The following is a 22,787-nucleotide window of genomic DNA, read 5'->3' as shown; positions in this document are numbered from 1 at the left end:
CTTGCTACTATTAACAATTTTTGGTCTACTCATTCTTGTGCTCAAAGAGATTAAGAACTTTGAAAGGGACAACAGAGGTCGTACCTTATTCTGAAGGAAATGTTTCTATTTAAAGTGCTGTTTTGATCACACAGAATGGGGGTTCTCCACTCCATCCTAGGGACACACCCAGTTAGTCAGGTTTTCAGGATACCCACGATGTACTTATATGAGATAAATATGCATACAATGGAGGTAGTACATGCAAATACTGTATATCTAATACATATTCATTGTGGATATCCTGAGGACTGAGTTGAAAAAAATACAGTATATCTTTGTTAGTTCTCTTTTTTTAAATTCAGATTATAAACTTTTCTGGGCAGGGAACTTTGTCTTGGATATATGACTTGTACTGATAATTGTACTCCTTTACTAATAAATCTATTAGGGTGGTTTGAAAAGTTTGGTTACAAAAAAAAAAAATGTAGTCTCCATTGAGGGATATACATTTAATCCAGCGAGTTTCCAGGTTTTTCAGAATCTGTTTTAACTATGATACGAAAAAGCAAGAAACTCACTGGACTAAGGGCCGGATTCTCTAATATTGCCGGTATAATCAGACGGGTTACTGTAGCGCCCTTAAATCTAATGATTGACTAAAGATGAGTCATTATTGAAGAACCATGCATGCAAATGAGGTTCATGGAGGGTCGCCAAATTTACATGAGATTAGTCGCTAGTAATAGCGATCGGTACATGCGCAGAAAAGTCCACCGGAAGAGGCATGGGTAGATAGGGGTGGAGAACTACTAGCAATGCTACATCATTGTGTCAATCATATATGTGCCAGCGCTATTGGATGGAGTGGAAGGGAGAGGAGGTGCAATCGTTGATTTTCAGCAAGCATGTTTAAGACATGTACCTTAACAAGTTGGGAGCAGAAGGGGTGCTCAGTCCCTCCTACTCCGTAGGGCTCCTCCATGCAAATGCAGGCATTAGGCCCTACCCCGGTGTATCATGTGATGCACGGGGTAGGGCCTAGGACCCTGATTGGCTCAGGCACCTCAGGACCCTCCCACTGGGGGAGGAGTCCGAGGCACCTGAATGAATCAGGACCTTACCCGGGGTGATACACCGGGGTGGGGCCTAATGCCTGCATTCGCATGGAGGAGCCCTACGGAGTAGGAGGGACTGAGTACCCCTTCTGCTCCCAACTTGTTGAGGTACGGGGAGGGAAGTGGGAGTGGGCCTGGCCCGGCCCATGGCAATGGGGGATTGTGACGGCAGGAGGGAGTTGGCATCCCTCCTGCTCTATTCACGTGGGATGGGGGGATGGAGGGGGCAGGAACGGGCAGAGGCAGCATCGGTAATGGTTTTTTTTTTAGGCACTGGGCCTGCTGTAAGGAAGCGCCAATGGCAGGAGGGAGTCGGCATCCCTCCAGCTTTTTTCTTTGGGGGGGAAGGCAGCGGGGCCTCATTTGTGTGTGAGGGCATCCTTCCTGCAATTTGTGGGTTGGGGTGTATTTTTTGACAGGCCTGCCTGTCTTATTAATTTTTTTTTTTTTTATGGGGCAGATATTTGGTGTGTGTGTAACACATGCAAAATATCTGTGCCATGTTCTTATGTCAAAAAAACAGCAGACCTGTCAGTAACACAGTTAATGATAGGTCTGCAGCAGTCGGGTTTGACAATAGGAAAACCCGATTCAAAATAGCCAAGCAATTGTTAGTGAATCAGTCGCTTGGCTATTTTGCATGGGGTTTTACTAATTTGCATGGGAGGATCGGATCGGAGCAGTGAATGATCGGGACAGAGTTTAGTGAATTGGGTCGGAGGGAAATCGGGTTGCAAACCAATCAGTACACGATCGGTTTGCTTAGTGAATCTAGCCCTTTGTCCTTAATAGATGAAAAACACACACAGAAACTAAATAGAAGGTAGTTACAGGAAAGATCAAAGCACAAGAAGATTCAGGCCTTTTGGAACCCTTTGTCTTATGATCCAGGCAAAATGTGATGTGCAGAATTTCAGAGAATTTTCTCAATTCAGCCCAGAATCACAAGGAGCTGCAGTGGGAACTGAACCCAGTGTTTTTGGACTTTTGTCTTTTTGTGGATTCATCGGGGTCAACGTTTTGGTCGATTAAGGCAGAAAAACATCCAAGTCATAAGCCCGCCCTAGGCCCACCCATCCCATGCCTATAACACGCCCCTTGCAATTTAGCTGAACTGCAGATGAACTTCATAGAAATTTGTCTAGAAAACAGGTTTTGAAAATAGTGAATTGGGAGGGTTTGGAAAGAAAAATGTTTATCTATCCCTTTATGCCACTTTTTGTACATTTGTGTGTTTTGAAAATGAGCCCTATAGTGTGTTACTTTCTGTTTTTCAGTTAAAGTGATTCTTACTCAGGGTCAGTCCATCCCACCACACAATGCAGAAAGCTAGGATTTGGATTGGGGAATTTAGACACTTCAACTCCTCACAGATGAGAGCCCCTTTCTTTATAGAGTCTCCACTTAAGCTACTGAGCTAGGGGGGGCGTTGGAGGTGTCCTAGGTACTTCTTCTGTCAGCTATGCTCCTCCTTTGGCAGTGAATATTCTCCCTTACATGGTTTTTAAAACGGTAAACAATAAAAGCTACTCTAAGCTACTGAATGAATCTACCCTTCAGAAAGTCTGCCTGAGCTGGTGAAAAACTGGAGCTGTAGGCTCTCTGCTGTACCTGCTCATGTGACCATGTCCGCTCGGAGCCATCCTTCACACAGATGTCCAGTCTCATTTCTGTCCCTGTGGCTCCATGTTTGCTGTCCACACAGAGGTTTGCAGCCACATTACGTATCTACAGAAAAAAATGCCATAGCTTTGTATTATACAGCTAGTGGAACAAATCAAACAGTTTCCTGAAACAGCAATGTTTCTCCCAACTCCCGAGAGGAAGAACAAAACCAGCCCAAGGTCATTTTAGTCATTTTAGTGATGTGCAGAAATAAGTGGTAGTAGTGGTTTGTGATATATCAGAAAAAGATACTAGTGATCGTGGCCCAGTATCTCTCCATGGTATACTTGTCATTGTCTTCTGCAGCCTGCAGAACATGATCTTTCTAAGAGACCTTCCATCCTGGTACTAGCTAAGCCCACATTTGCTTAGTTTCGGTGATCTGTTGTAGCTAGAGAGACAGAGCTTGGGATCGTAAGTCTATATCAGACCTTTTTGATATCCTAACTTTAGCTGCTTAATTAATCAATATTTATTTATTAGGATTTATTTACCACTGTTTTCAAGGAATTCACTCAAGGCGGTGTACAGCAAGAATAAGTAAAAAAAAAAAAAAAAAAAGCAATTGACAATTACAGCAATAAAAATATTCAAACTACAATCAGAGTATGGCATTGTATGCTTATATTACAATTAAAAAAAAAAAAGGAGCAGAGGAACAGAACTCACTGAAAATTTAACAGATCAACTCCACTGGTAAACTTCCTCATGGCAAGGCTTGGAGCAAAAAATCTTTTTTAACTTGGAGGAAAAAGCCTCAGGTAAAAAGAGAGCCACATGATCAGCTCAACTTTAACAACATCACTGGCTTAAAAAACCTCCGGAACGCTATTAGAGATAAAAGGGGTAATACAACCCTGTGAGCACCTCTCAAATTAACCCCCCCCCCCACCTACGTTTCATGGTACTGCGACCACTGGAGATTGATCTGTGGGAAGCAACAACACTGCACAGGCCTGAAGAAGTGGTTGCAGTACCACAAACCATTTTAATAGCATAGGGTGCATGAAAAGATGGAGCATATAGACAGATAAGATAGAGTAGCAGGAGTAGAAAATAAGGGGACTAATTTAAAGAAGTTGTATATGAGGTCAGAATGGTGTTTGAGAATTCTCAGCTAGGGTGGGAGTGGATAAACATGTCCTGATATACAGTAGTATGTGCAGCCGGTGTGACTCTTTTGTGTGTGTCTAGCAATTTAGTTACTTCTTCCATCAAAGGCCTGGTTGAAGAGCCAAGCTTTCACCTGCTTCCTGAAGTAGAGATAGTCTTGTGTTAAGTGAAGTCTTTCAGGGAGCGCATTCCAGAGTGTGTGGGCTACTCTGGAGAAGGCTGGTTCATAGACAACCCCGCGAAAGACAAAGGCGCACGCCGACAACTGAGCGCAAGACGGAGGTGCGCGCTGAAGAAAATTACAGTTTTTAGGGGCTCCGACGGGGGGTTTTGTTGGGGAGCCTCCCAGTTTACTTAATAGAGATCGCGCCGGCGTTGTGGGGGGTTTGGGGGGTTGTAACCCTCCACATTTTACTGTAAACTTAACTTTTTCCCTAAAAACAGGGAAAAAGTGAAGTTTTCAGTAAAATGTGGGGGGTTACAACCAGTGTTCCCGCTAAGCTGCGCTGGGGTGCGCTGACGCACAAAATATTACCTCGCAGCGCACAAGTTTCTCGTCACAGCGCACACAGTGTAGAGCACAGTTCTTCAACCGCCGGTCCGCAAAAAAATCTTGCCGGTCCGCGAAGGATTCGGTCCCCGCCGCAACGAAAGGCCGGCGTCAGCTGACTTGCAACTTCCTGTTGCAGTCGCTGTGCCGGGACTCCTGCCTTCGCCGGGACTCCTGCCTTGTCTCCGCACCTCCAGACCAGCAGCGGCAGCTGTGTATGCTTTTAACTTCGGCACAGAGCTGCCCCTAATCAATAGTTTAGCGCGGTTTCATAAGGCAGCCTCGGGGCCTTTGCTAGGCCGGCCCACATCGCATCATCGAAGCGGGCCGGCTATCAAAGGCCCCGAGGCTGCCTCATGAAACCGCGCTAAACTATTGATTAGGGGCAGCTCTGTGCCGAAGTTAAAAGCATACAGAGCTGCCGCTGCTGGTCTGAACTCTTGGGCCGCTGAAGGAGGGCAAAAAGCAGCTGTCCTGGAGGTTTCCCTTCCTCTCGCCTTTACAGGTTCCTTTTTTCCACCTTTTTTTTTTTCCTTCAAACGGCAACGGGCCCCAGCATCGACATCAATCAAGTAAGTTCCACTGTCAATCAAGCGGTTCTGCTCGGCCAAAGCTTCCCCTGTGACATGAGCCACCCTCAGGGGAAAGAAAGTGACCCACAAAGGTGAGGGGAAGGGGGGCAGATGATGGAAGTTGGGGGGGGGGGAGAGAGAGAGAGAGAGAGAAGGGGCAGATGATGGAATGGAGGAGATGAGAGAGAGAGAGAAGGGGACAGATGATGGAAGTGAGAAGAAGGGAGAGAGAGCAGAAGGCAGATGGATGTCAGTTGAGAAGGGAGAGCAGATGCTGAATGGAAGTGGGGAAAGAACACATACTGGATGGAAGGAGGAGATAAATAAAGGGGGAAGAAAATAGTAAGATAATGGAGGGGTGAGGGAAAGGGGTGACAAGCTGTGTGTAGACACAGTGAAAAGAGGGAAACGGGACTAAATAGTAAGAAAGAATTTAATTTAGATGGAGGCAGAAAATAGAGAAGGAAGACCAGAGAAGAAAAGGGAAGAGAGAGCAGAGAATGATCAGATCTGAGTGGAGGAAATGAGAAGAGAGATATGCTAAAAACCACAGGGGGGAGGGAAGGATAGAGATGCCAGACCATGAGGGGAACAGAAGGAAGATGATGGATGCTAGACCAAATTGGGGGGTGGGGGGGGGCAGGAGGAGAGATGGCAGGGAAAGACAGACAGTGAATGGAAGGGGCAGATGCTGGACTGAAGAGACAGAGAAGGTTATCATGCTGCTGTACCGGGCCATGGTACGCCCTCACCTGGAGTACTGCGTCCAGCACTGGTACTTTAAGAAGGACACGGTACTACTCGAAAGGATCCAGAGAAGAGCAACTAAAATGGTTAAGGGGCTGGAGGAGTTGCCGTACAGCGAAAGATTAGAGAAACTGGGCCTCTTCTCCCTTGAGCAGAGGAGATTGAGAGGGGACATGATAGAAACATTCAAGGTACTGAAGGGAATAGACTTAGTAGCTAAGGCAGGGAGAACGAGAGGGCACTCTCTAAAGTTGAAAGGGGATAGATTCCATACAAACGTAAGGAAGTTCTGTGGTAGAAAGCAACATATTTATTTGGCTCATAACTTGCTGGCGCCCGATATTTTTAGCTCACAGTGAAAAAAGTTTGCTCACAACACCCGCCCGCTTAGAGGGAACACTGGTTACTTAGAGGGAACACTGGTTCTGCTCTCTCTCCCTTCTTCTCACTTCCATCATCTGTCCCCTTCTCTCTCTCTCTCATCTCCTCCATTCCATCATCTGCCCCTTCTCTCTCTCTCTCTCTCTCTCTTCCCCCCCCCAACTTCCATCATCTGCCCCCCTTCCCCTCACCTTTGTGGGTCACTTTCTTTCCCCTGAGGGTGGCTCATGTCACAGGGGAAGCTTTGGCCGAGCAGAACCGCTTGATTGACAGTGGAACTTACTTGATTGATGTCGATGCTGGGGCCCGTTGCCGTTTGAAGGAAAAAAAAAAAGGTGGAAAAAAGGAACCTGTAAAGGCGAGAGGAAGGGAAACCTCCAGGACAGCTGCTTTTTGCCCTCCTTCAGCGGCCCAAGAGTTCAGACCAGCAGCGGCAGCTCTGTATGCTTTTAACTTCGGCACAGAGCTGCCCCTAATCAATAGTTTAGTGCGGTTTCATGAGGCAGCCTCGGGGCCTTTGATAGCCGGCCCGCTTCGATGATGCGATGTGGGCCGGCCTAGCAAAGGCCCCGAGGCTGCCTTATGAAACCGCGCTAAACTATTGATTAGGGGCAGCTCTGTGCCGAAGTTAAAAGCATACACAGCTGCCGCTGCTGGTCTGGAGGTGCGGAGACAAGGCAGGAGGCAAACGCGGTGGAAGGCAGGAGTCCCGGCGAAGGCAGGAGTCCCGGCACAGCGACTGCAACAGGAAGTTGCAAGTCAGCTGACGCCGGCCTTTCGTTGCGGCGGGGACCGAATCCTTCGCGGACCGGCAAGATTTTGTTTGCGGACCGGCGGTTGAAGAACTGTGCTCTGCACTGTGTGCGCTGTGACGAGAAACTTGTGCGCTGCGAGGTAATATTTTGTGCGTCAGCGCACCCCAGCGCAGCTTAGCGGGAACACATTCCTCCACATTTTACTGTAAACTTAACTTTTTCCCTAAAAACAGGGAAAAAGTGAAGTTTTCAGTAAAATGTGGGGGGTTACAACCCCCCAAACCCCCCACAATGCCCCCACAACGTGGCTCGATCTCTATTAAGTAAAGTGGGGGGGTTCCCCCCCCCACACCCCCGTCGGAGCCCTAAAAACAGTAATTTTCTGCGGCGCGCTGCGCTCAATTGTCTGCGTGCGCCTTTGTCCCGGCGCGCTTTTGACCTGACACCGAGAAGGCTCGCTGGCAGGTATCATATTGTGTGATGTCTTTTGGAGATGGTGTGTTTAGGGATACTCCCTGGAAGGATCTTAGTGACCTTGGAGGTGTGTAGAGGGAGATCCCATTCTTCAAGTACTCTGAACCATTTCCTTTGAGGGCCTTGAAGATCAGAGAAAGAGTTTTAAATTTTGCCCTATATTATACTGGACTTGATTCTAGACTCTTAATGCGGACCTGAGCTATAATTTCCAGAAAGTAATAACTTTAACACACCAGCATGCACAAGAAGTCTTTGCTCTTTTCTGAATTTTAGAGTACGGTACTTTTAATTGAATAAATGTAGTTATTTACTCACACTTTTGTAGATTCTCAGATGCTTGTTGCCTTAAGGCAAGAGACTTCATAGTAGTAGGTGAGGCAGTGGCGTACCTAGGGGGGGGGCGGGGGGGGCGGGCCGCCCCGGGTACCAGCCCTAAGGGGGTGTTCCCGGCCTTGCCGTTCAGTCCCCCGCCACCCCCGAAGGACCGCTCGCCCCACTGACCTTCCTGCACCATCTGTGAAGCAGCCCGCAGCAGGATCGCGAAGTCAGCGTCAGCATCCCTGCGCTGCTTCCTGCGCCGCGATCCCGCCCCACCCTGAAGGCCTGATGCCCCGACCTACCCCGAAGGACCGCTCGCCCCCCTGGCCTCCCCGCACCACCTATGAACAGCCGCAGCAGGATCACGAAGTCAGCGTCAGCATCCCTGCGCCGCGATCCCGCCCCTCCTCTGACGTCAGAGGAGGGGCGGGACCGTGGCGCAGGGATCGCTGACGCTGACTTCGCGATCCTGCTGCGGCTGTTCATAGGTGGTGCGGGGAGGCCAGGGGGGCGAGCGGTCCTTCGGGGTGGGTCAGGGCATCAGGCCTTCAGGGTGGGGCGGGCGGGCAGGCAAGCAGGCTTTCAATGGGGAGGGGGTGACAGGCAGGCAGGCAGGCCTTCAAGGGGGGACAGGCCTTCAGGGGGGGGGGGGCAGGCCTTCAAGGGGGGCAGGCAGGCCTTCAGGGGGGTGCAGGCCTTCGGGGGGGGGGTGTAGGCCTTTGGGGGGGGTGCAGACCTTCAAGGGAGTGCAGGCCTTCAAGGGGGGAAAGGCAGGCAGGCCTTCAAGGGGGGGACAGGCCTACAAGGGGGGGGGGACAGGCCTTCAAGGGGGGGTGCAGGCCTTCAAGGGGGGTGCAGGCCTTCAAGGGGGAGACAGGCCTTCAAGGGGGGGAAAGGCAGGCAGGCCTTCAAGGGGGGGGACAGGCCTACAAGGGGGGGTGCAGGCCTTCAAGGGGGGTGCAGGCCTTCAAGGGGGAGACAGGCCTTCAAGGGGGGGAAAGGCAGGCAGGCAGGCCTTAAAGGGGGGACAGGCCTACAAGGGGGGGACAGGCCTACAAGGGGGTGGGACAGGCCTTCAAGGGGGGGACAGGCCTTCGGGGGGGTGCAGACCTTCAAGGGAGTGCAGGCCTTCGGGGGGGGTGCAGTCCTTCAAGGGGGTGCAGGCCTTCAAGGGGGGGAAAGGCAGGCAGGCAGGCCTTCAAGGGGGGGACAGGCCTACAAGGGGGGGAGAAGCTACAAGGGGGTGGTACAAGCCTTCAAGTGGGGGACAGGCCTTCGGGGGGGGTGGTGCAGGCCTTCAAGGGGGTGCAGGCCTTCAAGGGGGGACAGGCCTTCAAGGGGGGAAAGGCAGGCAGGCAGGCCTTCAAGGGGGGACAGGCCTACAAGGGGGGGGGAGAAGCTACAAGGGGGTGGGACAGGCCTTCAAGTGGGGGACAGGCCTTCGGGGGGTGCAGGCCTTCGGGGGGTGCAGACCTTCAAGGGGGGGACAGGCAGGCAGGCCTTCAAGGGGGGGACAGGCCAACAAGGGGAAGGGACAGGCCTTCAAGGGGGGTGCAGGCCTTCAAGGTGGGACAGGCAGACCTTTAAGGGGGGACAGGCCTTTGGGGGGGGGACCATGATTTAGAAGTACACAGAGGGAAGGGGGTGTTCAAAGAGACATGCATATGCCAAACTTTGGGGGGGGGGAAGAAATAATGGGTCTGAAAATAGAGGAGAGGGAGAGAGATGATGGACCATGGGATTTAGGGAGGGAAGGAACAGAAAGGGAGAGAAATTGGACACAAGGGATGGTGTGGAGGAGGGATAGAGATACTGGATAGGAGGGTAATTAGGAAAAGAAACGGAGAGATGGTGGACTCTGGGATGGTGGGGAAGGAGGGAGAGATGCCGGATGAAAGGGTATTTAAGAAAAGGTGGATCTGTGGAGGGAGATGAAAAAAAGGAAAGATACCAGACTTCCTGGGAAGGGAAGGGAAATGGAAAGGGAGGACAGAGTTGGCAGATGGATGGTTAGCATGCAGAAAGAAGGAGACCCTGGCAAGCAAGTTATCAGAAGAAAACCAGAGCCTTGGACCAACAAAATTTGAAATATAACCAGACAACAAAAGGTAGAAAAATTAATTTTATTTTCTGTTTTGTGATTATAACATGTCAGATTTGAAATGTGTATCCTGCCAGAGCTGGTGTTGGACTGCAAACGTGAGCTAGGATTTAACAGAAAGAGGAAAAGTCCTTTTTGTTTCTTTATTTTATTTACACCACAGCGCCAGTGTGGTTAGGAGAAGCCAAAGGGGGTGAAAAAGCTATAAAACCCACCAGGAGTTTTGAAAAAAATCACCCAACTGGGCAGGAAAATCGAATTGAAAAACCAATTCAATAGGGCTGAATCGAATCAAAATTTTTTTTTCCTGTATCTGGCAGCATTAGTTTGCGCTACTGTCTTAGACTTTAGGACCTGGGATTGGGGAGAGATGGCATCCTCAGTACTTTATAATGCAAGTGAAACGAGGATTTGGTCAGACTTTTGAAGGGTCTGCAGAAAAAAAATATTGTATAGGCCGGGGACATGAGACAGCAGGAAATGGGAACTTTTCTTCCTTCTATTTTTGTGAATGGAAAGGCTGAGGATGTCAGAGAGGTCAGTTAAAATATGTGCTTTATAAGAAAATATAATAATGTGTTTTATAAAGTTTATAGCATAGCTGGCCTACCCAGTGAGGTGTTCCTAGTGGTGATGGTGGCAGCGTGTCAATGTGTTGAGAGGAAGAGGTGGTCTGGGAAATTCTGCTGAGCAAACTACGGGCCCATTTCCACCCCCCAGTTAGTCCACTCCACTCAACTGATTCACACACTGAGTTGGTCTTTGGGTGTTGTTTTGGGATCTCTTCCAGTGGTTTATCTCCTTCTGGTCCAAGGAAGGAAACTTTGTTATCCTTAGCATTGACCTACAGAATATGTTTGTAACAGCGCTGCTTGTGTGGCATTAGGCTATGTAGTGATCGAAAGAAAAAAACAGACCTTTGCACATTTTTGCACTATATGGTGGGTGTATGAGGAGATTCACATTTCCTGCACAGCTAAGTCCATGTGAAGTTACCTTGTGCTGTATTTGACATCTAGCAAGGTCTCTGTTTGAAAGGAAAGATCTAAACTTAAAAATGAAGTGGCCAGAAGTTATGGTAAAAGCAGATAGTGTAGCTGGTTTTAAGAAAGATTTGGACAAATTCCTGGAGGAAAAGTCCATAATCTGTTATTAAGACATGGGGGAAGTGTCTGCTTGCCCTGGATCGGTAGCATGGAATGTTGCTACTCTTTGGGTTTTGACCAGGTATTAGTGTCCTGGATTGGCTACCATGAGAATGGGCTACTGGGCATGATGGACCATTGGTCTGACCCAGTTAGGCTATTCTTATGTTATGTTCTCATCTGTAGGGGCCTTTGTTTTCACTTCTTATTTTAATGTATTTTTTTTCTGGGAACTTATCAGTGTTTTTTATAATGGGAACAAAAATGGAAGAGAATTAATGTGTGTGGAATGGGGGGTAACTAATTTCTTCAGCTAAATAATTCAATCCACTTCAAACAGACATAGGAGAACTTGTGCACCATTCACACACCCTCCAACCAAAAACGTCAAAAGAAAAAAACTGTTCGACAACCTCCTAGCCATTCGAGCTGCAACACTCGACCCCCAACTCTACAACCAATTGATATCAACCACAGACTGCAAAACCTTCAAAAAGAAATAAAAACCCTTCTATTCAAAAAACACATAAAACCGAACTAACACAATCAGAACTGTCCCAAGCATCACCTGCAACTACTCCATATGTACTTCTAATGTCATGACAATTTAGACATAATTTATGTTATGTTATGTTTGGAATAATGGTTACATATATGAGGTTCAATAAAAGAAAATTTTCACTGCCTGTTTCTATTCTGACCATTTATTCCATTTCATGGTTATTGCAAAAAAAAAAAAAAAAAAATTTTTTTTACATGGGGGGGGGGGGGGGGGGGGTGTCAAAAAATGATGGGCCCCGGGTGCCACATACCCTAGGTACGCCACTGAGGTGAGGATGGAAATTTTGAAGAGAAAGGGGTTTTATTGTAGTGGATGGAGAGTAGTCAGGTAGATTAAAGTACTTCCAGAGATAGAAAGCTGAGTTGTGCTATATGTGTGCACATGTGATAAAAAGACAACTCCAGTTCCAAAGGGGAGGATGGAGAAGCACATGTGCTTTTAGGAAAAAACAAAGTGGGGTTCACCACTGGCTGAACTATGCCAAACAAGTTTCAACATCAACCAAGACCAGGAAGATGGTTTGGAGGGGTAACAATTCTGATTCAGGATAGGAACATATGAATAGCCTTATTGGGTTAGACCAGGGGTAGGCAATTCCGGTCCTCGAGAGCCGGAGCCAGATCAGGTTTTCAGGATATCCACAATGAAGATGTATGATATGGATTTGCATGCACTGCCTCCTTGAGATGTAAATATATCTCATGCATATTTATTGTGGATATCCTAAAAACCTGACCTGGCTCCGGCTCTCGAGGACTGGAATTGCCTACCCCTAGGTTAAACCAAAGTTCCATCAAGCCCAGTAGCCCGTTCTCATGGTAGCCAATCCAGGTCACTAGTACCTGGCCAAAACCCAAAAAGTAGCAACATTCCATACTACCGATCCAGGGCAAGCAGTGGCTTGCCCCATGTCTTTCTCAATAACAGACTATGGACCTTTTCTCCAGGAACTTGTCCAAACCTTTCTTAACACCAGCTATGTTTCCGTTCTTCCCACAACCTCTGGCAATGCGTTCCAGAGCTTAACTAATCTCTGAGTGAAAAAATATTTCCTCTTATTGGTTTTAAAATATTTCCCTGTAACTTCATCGAGTATCTCCTAGTCTTTGTAATTTTTGACAGAATGAAAAATCGATCCACTTGTACCCGTTCTACTCAATTCAGGATTTTGTAGACTTCAATCATATCTCCCCTCAGCCAAGCTGATGAGCCCTAACCTTTTAAGTCTTTCCTCAAAATCACCATTCCTTAACTAAATAATAATAATAGCTTTATTTATATCCCGTCATACCTTTTCAGTTCATACCCATCATATCTTTTTAGTAAATGAATCAAAATCTCTTTTAATCCAGCCAGAAGAAGAGAAACCAATCTGGCTGCCCATGGTATACACAGCCCCTCATAACAGCACATCATCTGTGCAAGAATTCTTTAATCTGATTACACAAGTGATGGTGATCATGGGAGATTTCAATCTACACATTGAAACCCCAGAGTGTCCACCACAGCTGTCTTCCTGAACACGATGACAGCACTGGGATTCAAACAGATGATCAATTCTCCACCCATGAAAATGGCCATATACTAGATCTGGTATTCTACAAAAGGGTTGACATCCCAGAACACTGGGATAGTAGTATTGAAATTACACTCCTATCATGGACAAACCATTTTCTTATTAAGTTTTCCCTAAGTCACCACCTGAAATAAATGGCATCTTCCAGAGTTTGGACGGAGATCAGAGACATGAAAAAGCTGACTGCTGAGAAGGGATGTGCCCAAGGTTTGTCTTGATCCCCAACAGGCATGTTGAAATATACCTTTTAGGCATCATACAACTAAGCATATGCTTCTATGGAGTACTTTTTCTCTCATCTTGAAAACTGGCTTAATACAGAGCAAAATGTTTTCAGCGTCTGAATGCCATCTAAAATAATACAGATATATCACCACTTAGGCAGTTGGAACTGTACTGGTGGGCTTAAGACCTCTATAGTTATACTGTACTGCTATTTATATTGATGGAAAATTTTAGAAAGTTCTTGAAGTTACTCTAAGGAGCCCTTTTATTAAGGCCTATGACCAAAATTAGAGCAGTGGGCACCTCAGTGGCGTACCAAGGGGGGGGGGCGGAGGTCCGCCCTGGGTGCACGCCCCAAGGGGGTGCACAGCCGGCCACCTTCCCTATTCTGCCGCTGCTGCTTTCCTTAACCTGCTGCTCCCCGACTCACAAGACTTCACTTCCCTTCACTTCCGAAACAGCGCTCCATCTAACCACCGCATCCCGGCACCAGCTCCCCCGCAGAGTCACTCCAGCGAGGCAATCTCTAAACCCTAGGGCGAACTTAATCCGGCCGGCAACATGACTTCAATCCATCGTGTGGGCTCACTGGTGGGGCAAGCGAGCTAAGTCTCCTCTCATTGGTTGCGCTTTGCTGGCCTGCTGCGTGGTAGGTGGAGGCAAAAGGTGAGGCGGGTTGGTGGGTGGGGAAAAAGTGCAGGGCCCACAACACTTCACCTCCAGCGTTAATTCTAATATCGGAAAGGAAGTTCTGGGCCAGCCAATCACTGCCTGGCTGGCCTAGAACTTCCTCCCTGTTAGAATTGATGCCAGAGGTGAAGTATTGTGGGCCTGGCGCTTGTACGCGCTAGGCCTGGCTCAGGGAAGGAGCAGGGAGAAATTGGCTGCTGGCTTGGGGGTGGGGAAGTAGAGAAATCGGCACGATGGCTTTGTGGGGGCTGGGGGAGAGAGAAAGAAAGAAAGAAAGACAGGCAAGCAGGGAGAGAGAGAAAGAAAGGCAGACATAAAGATGAGGGACAGGGGGAGAGAGAAAGAAAGGCATAAAGAAAGAGGGGGGCCAGGGGGAGAGAGAAAGAAAGGCAGAAAGAAAGAAATATTGGCTTTACAGAAGGACCAGAGACTCATGAAATCACCAGAAAAAAAGGTAGGAGAAATGATTTTATTTTCAATTTAGTGATTAAAATGTGTCCGTTTTGAGAATTTATATCTGCTGTCTATATTGTGCACTATAGCCCCTTTTACTAAACCGCAATAGCGTTTTTTAGCGCAGGGAGCCTATGAGCATCGAGAGCAGCGCAGGGCATTCAGCACAGCTTCCTACAATAAAAACCACTATCACGGTTTAGGAAAAAGGGTGGGGGTATTTGTCTATTTTTGTATAGTTGTTACTGAGGTGACATTGAATAGAGTCATCTGCCTTGACCTCTTTGAAACCCCCCCCCAAAAAAATATAAATGATAATTAACATTTTCTTTGCGTACAGTGTGCTTTGTGTTTTTTAAAAAAAATTTATTGTTGGTAGATCATTTTGACTTGGTCATTTTAAAACTAGCTCGCAAGCCCAAAAAGTGTGGGCATCACTGCTATAAACAGTGGTGTCCGTCCTAGCTTGTGTTCCCTCCGGTGGTTGTTTCACTTCTGGCCGGCTCCCCTGCTCAAAGCCGCGGGTGTTGGCTCCTCGCGCGATCCATGGCTGCATCAGAAGCGTTCCCTCTGATGTCACAGAGAAGGCTTCCGACGGAGCCATGGATTATGTGAGGTGTAGACGTCCGTGGCTTTGAGCAGGGGAACCAGCCAGACATGCTGGGCAGGGAAGAGATGTTGCTGCTGCACAGGGAAGGGGGGAAGAAATGCTTCTGCTGCACAGGGATGGGGGGTAGAAATACTGCTGCTGCACAGGGAAGGGGGGAGAAATGCTGCTACTGCACAGGGAAGGGGGTGAGAGAAATGCTGCTGCTGCAGCACCCAATTGGGGAGAGAGAGGGAAGGAGGGAGAAGGAAGACAAGGGAGAGGAACCAGAGATGGCATGTCCATGGGAGGGAGGGAAAGAAAAAGGAAAGGAGATACCAGACCATGGAGAGGGGAGGAAGAGATGCCATGGCATGGGGGGAGAGAAGGGAAGGAGATAGAGATACCACACCATGGTGTGGAGTGGGAAGGAAGGAAGGAAGGAAGGAAAGGAGAAGAGAAAGAGAGAGATGCCAAAGCATAGGGGAGGGGGTGGAGACAGAAAAATGGAGAGGGGGTGAAAAGCTGAAATGAATCATGTGCAAAGGAGAGAAGGGACCCCGGATATACAGTTTATTGAAGGGACATAGAAAGAGGGAAGATGCCATATGGAAGAGAGAGGGTGGACAGTAGATGGAAGGGGCAGAGAGAGTGTGGGCAGTAGATAGAAGGGGTAGAGAGAGGGCAGAAGCTGGATGGAAGGGGCAAAGAGAGAGGGCAGATGTTGCATGGAAGGGAGAGAGGACAAACGCTGTATAGAAAGAAGAGAGCAAAGAGAAGATAATTAAAGCAGAAACGACAAAAGGTAGAAATATTTTTTTGTTGCTTTACTCAGAATCAAGTAGTATTATAACTGTATTGATAAAAGTTTATAAATAGGAAATGGAAATAAGGCAATTTTTTGGACTAAACCCCTTTCCTCAGGACAGGATAGCTTAACTGCACTGTTCTGAAGAAATATTTGGATTAGACCAATAAAATATTTTCTTATTTCTCATTATTTGTTTTATTTTTATTTGTTAATTTGTAAAGTGGTGATTGTTAAGTATCAGTTTTTTCAAATTTACATCTACTGTCTTTATATTTTACACAGTATTAGGGGACATGTGTCACTGTTTTTGTGGTGTTGCATTGTATGCAGAGTCTGGTTTCTTGGCGGTCCAGTTTAACTTTTGTCTACATATTTCTATTTTTAGTTTGTGATTATTCCATATTGGGTGAGGGTGTATCTCTTCTGTGTGTATGAAAAGAGCATAGTTTTCAGTTGGCATTGACTACAGGATCAATTGACTATACGGGATCTGGCTTGTTTAGTTTTACAATGTATGTGTTGGTTTTCTAGTGCTCACTGCAGTGCTTAAGATGCTGCCTTTTCCTAGGTACACTCTTGTTGTGCGATATGTGGATTGTTACTAAAAATCATATTTTTGATATATATGGGGGTGGGTGTCAAAAAAATGCTAGGTAAGCAACTGGGGCACCCATCTCCAATTTTGGCCCACATCAATCCAGAAATTACCAGGGGTCAATAAAGCGCAACTTGTAGGCGTGTCTCCCGAGAGGCAGGTTTCCACCCACACGCACTACGGTAACAGAACGTCTGAAAAGTCCTTACTGCCTGCCTTTTTGTAGGCAGTAAGAAGTGCTGTGTGCCTTTACCACAGTGTACTAGTGCATTTTGGATATGCACATCCACAACATGCCTGTTCCTCCACCTACAATTTATTTTTAATTTTATATCAAAGCAATTTTGCATCTATTTGTGTGAAGCTACTATGGGGGTGTTATTTATATATTAAGATTTGACTCTGGGATGGGTGGGGAAAAAATTCTCCAACTGGGAATTGAAATGTTAACATGTGGATTTCCAGCATATAATCTACCCTACAGCTTAAGCACACTCCTCTGAGCAAAATGGATTGGAAACAAAGATCGGCATCTACTACCGATCCCCAGGGCAGTCCGAAGAAATTGATGTAGAAATGACAGACAAGATTAAACGCAAATGCAAAGGAGGCAACGCAGTTATCATGGGTGACTTCAACTATCCGGGGATAGAATGGAACCTAGGCACCTCCGGCTGCGCTAGGGAGACCAAGTTCCTGGATGCTGTAGGCGATTGTTTCCTGGAACAACTTGTCAAGGAAAATAGAAGAATAAATGCAATTCTGGACTTAATTCTGAATGGACTGCGAGGACCGGCACAAGGTGTAGAAGTAGAGGGGACGCTGGGAAGCAGCAATCACAATATGATCCACTTCAACCTGGACGCAGGGGAGAAACACCGGTCCAGAACGATGGCTACAACGCTGAACTTCCGCAAGGGAAATTACAAAGGGATGAGACTCATGCTGGGGAAGAAGATTAAGAAGAGGATAAACACTGTAAAAACACTAGAGCAAGCTTGGTCCCTTTTTAAGGACACAGTCACCAAGGCACAAAATCTACATATACCATGTATCAACAAAGGATCCAAGAGGAAAAAGAACAAAGAACCGGCGTGGCTCACTGTAGAGGTGAAGGAAGCGATCAGAGACAAGAAAACTTCATTTAAGGAATGGAAAAGGTCAAAAACAGACAAAAACTGGAATAAGCACAAACAAACATCAATGCAGGTGCCATAAGACGGTAAAAGGGGCCAAAAGAGACTACGAGGAAAAAATAGCCAAGGAGGCGAAAAACTTCAAGCCATTCTTTCAATACATTATGGGGAAACGCACCGCAAAGGAAGTGGTGGGTCCGTTGGATGACAATGGAATAAAGGGAGTGCTAAAGATAAAGAAATTGTCGACAAACTGAACGCATTTTTTGCATCTGTATTTACTGAAGAAGATATACGCAACATACCGGAACCAATCAGGCTCTATGCAGGACATGAAGATGGGAAACTGACAGGACTGACGGTCAGTCTAGAAGAGGTATACAGGCAGATTGATAGACTAAAGAGCGATAAATCCCTGGGACCAGATGGCATCCATCCAAAGGTCATCAAGGAACTGAAAGGGACTATAGCTGAATTGCTTCAACTAGTAGCCAACCTGTCGATCAAATCAGGAAAGATTCCGGAAGACTGGAAGGTGCGAATGTTACGCTGATCTTCAAAAGGGGTTCAAGGGGAAATCTGGGAAACTACAGACTGGTGAGTCTAACCTCGGTACCGGGAAAGATGGTAGAGGCGCTGATAAAGGACCGCATCAATGATTACCTTGATGGACACGGTCTGATGAGGACCAGCCAACACGGTTTCAGCAAAGGCAGATCTTGTCTGACAAACTTGCTGCACTTTTTCGAGGGAGTAAACAGGCAGATAGACAAGGGCGGCCCAGTCGACATTGTATATCTGGATTTTCAGAAGGTGTTCGACAAGGTTCCGCATGAACAACTACTTTGGAAAACTGCGAGCCATGGAATCGAGGGTGAAATACTCACATGGATTAAAAACTGGCTGGAGCATAGGAAACAGAGAGTGGAGGTAAATGGACAATACACTGATTTAAAGAGCGTCACCAGTGGGGTGCCGCAGGGCTCGGTGCTTGGACCCGTGCTCTTCAACATCTTTATAAACGATTTGGACATTGGTACGACGAGTGAGGTGATTAAATTTGCGGACGATACGAAGTTATTCAGAGTAGTGAAGACATGGGGATTGTGAAGATCGGCAACGTGACATAATCAAGCTTGAGAAATGGGCATCGACATGGCAAATGAGGTTCAACGTGGATAAGTGTAAAGTGATGCATGTCGGGAACAAAAATCTCATGCACAAATACAGGATGTCCGGAGCGGTACTTGGAAAGACCTCCCAGGAAAGAGACTTGGGAGTTCTGATCGACAAGTCTGCACAATGCGCAGCGGCGGCAAAAAGGGTGAACAGAATGCTAGAAATGATTAATAAGGGGATGTTATGCCCATGACCAGGGGGTAATTGAAATTCAAAATACTACGTAATATGTCTCCTCAAGTCTGCTTATCTGATCTGGGAGTTGCCCAAACAACATCAAAGGAACTGGCCAGGGGGGTAACTGAAACTCAGCAGACTATTGACATGAATCCACAAGTCTGCTTATCTGCTTATCTAACCTCCTTGACCTTAGTGTTACCTTGACAACATCAAAGGACAGTAAACTGCAACACCTCCTTGTTTATCTGAATGTTCTGACTTCCTTTGCCTGCGTGTCGCCCGGATAGCATCAAAGGGATAGTGAAGACAGATGGTAAACCAGTCTCTGCAAACACCTCCTTAATAACATCAAAAGGACAGTAACCTCTTTGACCTGGGTGTTGTCAAAACAAAGAACACCGGGTGTGCCGGAATCGTAAACAAAAGAGCAGGACCAGCTGATTTTACTAATAGCAGGACCAACTGTTTATGCTTTAGAACCCAGCAGCTTTTCCAGCTTTTCACCCAATATAAAAGACGGGACTTGCCTCTAACCTTAGAATCCATTTTCGTTGCAACCAAGGGATAGCCCGTGTCCACCCTCCTATCAATTGCAAGGATTCCCGATTGTGAAGGATGGTGTTGCCCAGGAGAACGGTGATGTTATTCTATTATATATATATAAGTATAATAAAGTGTTATTGTTTATGCTTTATATTGTCTGTGTGCTTTTCTGAGCGTCACTGATCATCCCATTTGACAGAAATTAGTGGCGGAACAAATTGGTACCAGAAGTGGAGTTGATCAATGTGGTCAAAAAAGCACCAGATGAAAAATGGGGTTGAGGGGCAGGCTCCCAACCTCTCCATTCTGGGTTGGGATGACAGTATTTATAAATTAGTAGCCACTGAGTGGTCTGTCGAAGCAGGATTATGTGAATCCTGGACTTTTGGAAGTGGGGATCCACATGAATTATGTGCCTCCTTACAAAAGGTGAAAATCTCAAAAGGAGAAGAGCAAGAAGGAATTTCTAGACAAGGAAGGATGATTTTGTCAGACTGGAGGAATTTGCATGAAGCTAAACAGGAATTACTATTGAAATTAGGAGAGCTGGAAAAGAAAAGGTATAATCAACAGCATGCCATTAAAATGCTACAATGTCAGAATAAGTTATTAATGGATAAGGTAGACACCTATCAAAATGTAACAGAAAAGGCAGATGTGCAATGTGCACAATATACATATAAGAAAAGGAGGCGGAAAGTGAGTTACAGAAAAGTTAAAATCTTAATTTATCATCTGCCGGATGATTGGAATCCAAACAAACGGGATGGGGATATTTGGGATTCAAATTCTAATAACAGTGAGGAGGATATATGTGTTGAAGGAGAACAGACAGAAAGTTTAGAAGCAAAGCCTGTGAGGAAACAAAGATTACAGGGAAATCTGCAAACAGGAGAAATTTAAATAGAAATAATGTTATGGAGGATGTTACTCCACATGAAATCATGGATACGATGGCACGCTTTACACAGCAGCCTGGGGAACCACTAATACAATGGGTAATTCGGGTGCAGGAGCTGGGCGCAGCAGGGATTAGGTTGGATGCCACAGATGCCCCTAAATTTGTTCAAATTAGTCAAGAAGTAGCAGTGCAAAATGCGTTGCAGGAGGATCCCTATCCTGCAAAATATGCCCAATGGTCTTTATTAGAGATAATTAGTAGGGGTGTCACGAGGCGATATCCACTTGAATCTGATTGGCCCTCAAATGATAAAATTTGGTATACATTAAAAGATGCTCAAATGAGAATTACGGAGGAGGCTATGAAGGTAGCCTTAGTAATAGGTCACGCTGACACATATATGTCATTACCTTTTACTGTGTCCATGAGAAATAAAATTATTAAGTATGCTGCACCGGCATACAAACAGGTAATGATAACTTTGTTGATCAATCAAATAGACAGGACTATTTTGGAAGCCTTAGAAGCGGTCCGACAGTTAGGAGATCGGGGGACTGGGGACCTCAAAATACTTTTGATAAAAAGAGAAAAGGACAATCCAATTCAAACAGGGCTAATCGGGTGTCTCGGAGGAATATGTTTTTGAAATTAATAAAAGATGGTGTAAAGGGGGAAGAAATAGATGGGAAAAATACAAGGACATTATGGGAAATGTACAAAAGTAGAGGACTGGGAAAGAAATCTATGTCCCAAGCACAAATGAACAAAGGAGAGAGGGAGGATATTTTGGTGCCAACGGCTCCCCCTGAGGAAACTGCTTCCTGATTTAAAAGGGTGGAAATGTTGGGAGGATCAATAATGTGAATGCCGAGCCTCAGTGTTTGCCTGGACCAAATTAGGACAGTGTCCGCAGGTAGAGATAAATATTTAGTAGAAATCTGGGGAGCAAAAGGTACAAGCTGTAGTGGACACTGGGGTGGAGGAATATAAATATCAGGATTGGGGGGAAAATTATACAAGCAGGAAGAAAAAAAAATATATATATATTACAAATTTTAAAATTGGACAATTACCAATTTGGGAATATACTGTATTAATCTATGGGATTCCCTAAAATATAATAGGGCTAGATATCCTAAAAGGGTTAACATTACAGCTTTCCGATGGAATCTATAGTTTTGGTAAATTGCCAGACATTCCTACCCACTTTCTATCACAAGATTATAGCAGAAAGTGGGCAAAAGGATGCCGAGAGGTGATAGAGAAAGTTAAACAGAAAATTGTAAACTTCCCTTCTCCCCAAAGTAAAAACCAGACTTGGGCCTTTTTTGGATTCTGGAGGCAACATATTTCACATCTGGGGTAACATATGGGGTAGGTTGGACAATAAAAAAGTAGAAATATTGCTAAGTGACCTTTATAATGTATAAAGTTTTGTTAGATAGTATAAGGAAGTTGCACTCCAAGTGATTTTGCAAATGTGTCTTTTACCTCAAACACTAACATTGTGAACCACTGTACCTGCACGTAAACTTCTCTTGTATGTTTTATAGATGAAAACGTCCCTGCTTGCATTCTCTTATGATTGTGTGACAGAGCTTTGAAATGGAAGAAGAAAGAAAGGAGACCAGCAAGAACTTAAGTTTCTATCTCTCTTTCTTTTAGAAGCTTAGTATCCAGACATGGTCAGGAGAACCAATTTCACTGTGCTATATTTAAAATACTTCCAGCACTGTGACCTGATAGTGGGAATCCAATGGATACCAAATTTGTTTATGACTCTTTTGATTAATAGTGTGCTTATTTACAGATTAAATTCAACCCTGAATCATTGCCGATGGAAGAAAGCATGCAGGAGCTCTGTGTTTGTCTGTTTCTGTTATGTGTTGTCTGTTTTAGCTTATGGGGTACCCCAATAAACATCGCACAGTGGCCATTTCCAGAATATATTCCACCCCTTCTATTAGTCCACATGGTACCATATCCCTTTCCAAAAAAGATTCCCCCACTTACAAGAAAGTATCTTATGAAAACCATGCTCACAATGATTTTATGCTATGGCTCATACAGCCCAATTATTTTATGCTATGGCTCATACAGCCCAATTATATTTTAGTTAGGGGTTATATTATAAGAGGATATCTGAAGAGAAAAAATTAGAAAGCTTTATACCTGGTAAAATAGTGCTCATTAGTATTTGAAATAAAATAAAAAATGGTCTCTCTTTATTTAACTTACCAGGTATAAACAGTGCAGTGCACATCTCTGACATAAGTTATTTTGGTATTACCATCAGTACGTGTTTATGGTCTCTTTTAAGTGACATAATAATTAGGTCCAAAACATAAAAAGGTGTATTTTCTGAATGTCCTACAGAATACCTTTAAGTGCATTAGTGTTGTTTCTCTTATCTCAAACAAATACTACCT

At 45.7% G+C, this 22,787-nt stretch overlaps 1 protein-coding gene across 1 annotated transcript in view; it reads right to left on the bottom strand.

The window, feature by feature from the left end:
- GALNTL6 (polypeptide N-acetylgalactosaminyltransferase like 6) overlaps window positions 1–22,787 on the bottom strand; it is a 1,396,075-nt gene that overhangs the window by 18,819 nt on the left and 1,354,469 nt on the right. Inside the window, exon 11 of the mRNA XM_033942486.1 lies at window positions 2,709–2,825. Coding sequence (XP_033798377.1) covers window positions 2,709–2,825 — 117 coding nt within the window. The remainder of the gene's footprint in view (window positions 1–2,708; window positions 2,826–22,787) is intronic.

The sequence above is a fragment of the Geotrypetes seraphini genome, chromosome 1 (genome assembly GCF_902459505.1).
Source record: "Geotrypetes seraphini chromosome 1, aGeoSer1.1, whole genome shotgun sequence".
Lineage (NCBI taxonomy): Eukaryota > Metazoa > Chordata > Amphibia > Gymnophiona > Dermophiidae > Geotrypetes > Geotrypetes seraphini.
The sequence above is the reverse complement of the archived record's forward strand: the minus strand, read 5'-3'. Positions and strand labels throughout refer to the sequence as shown.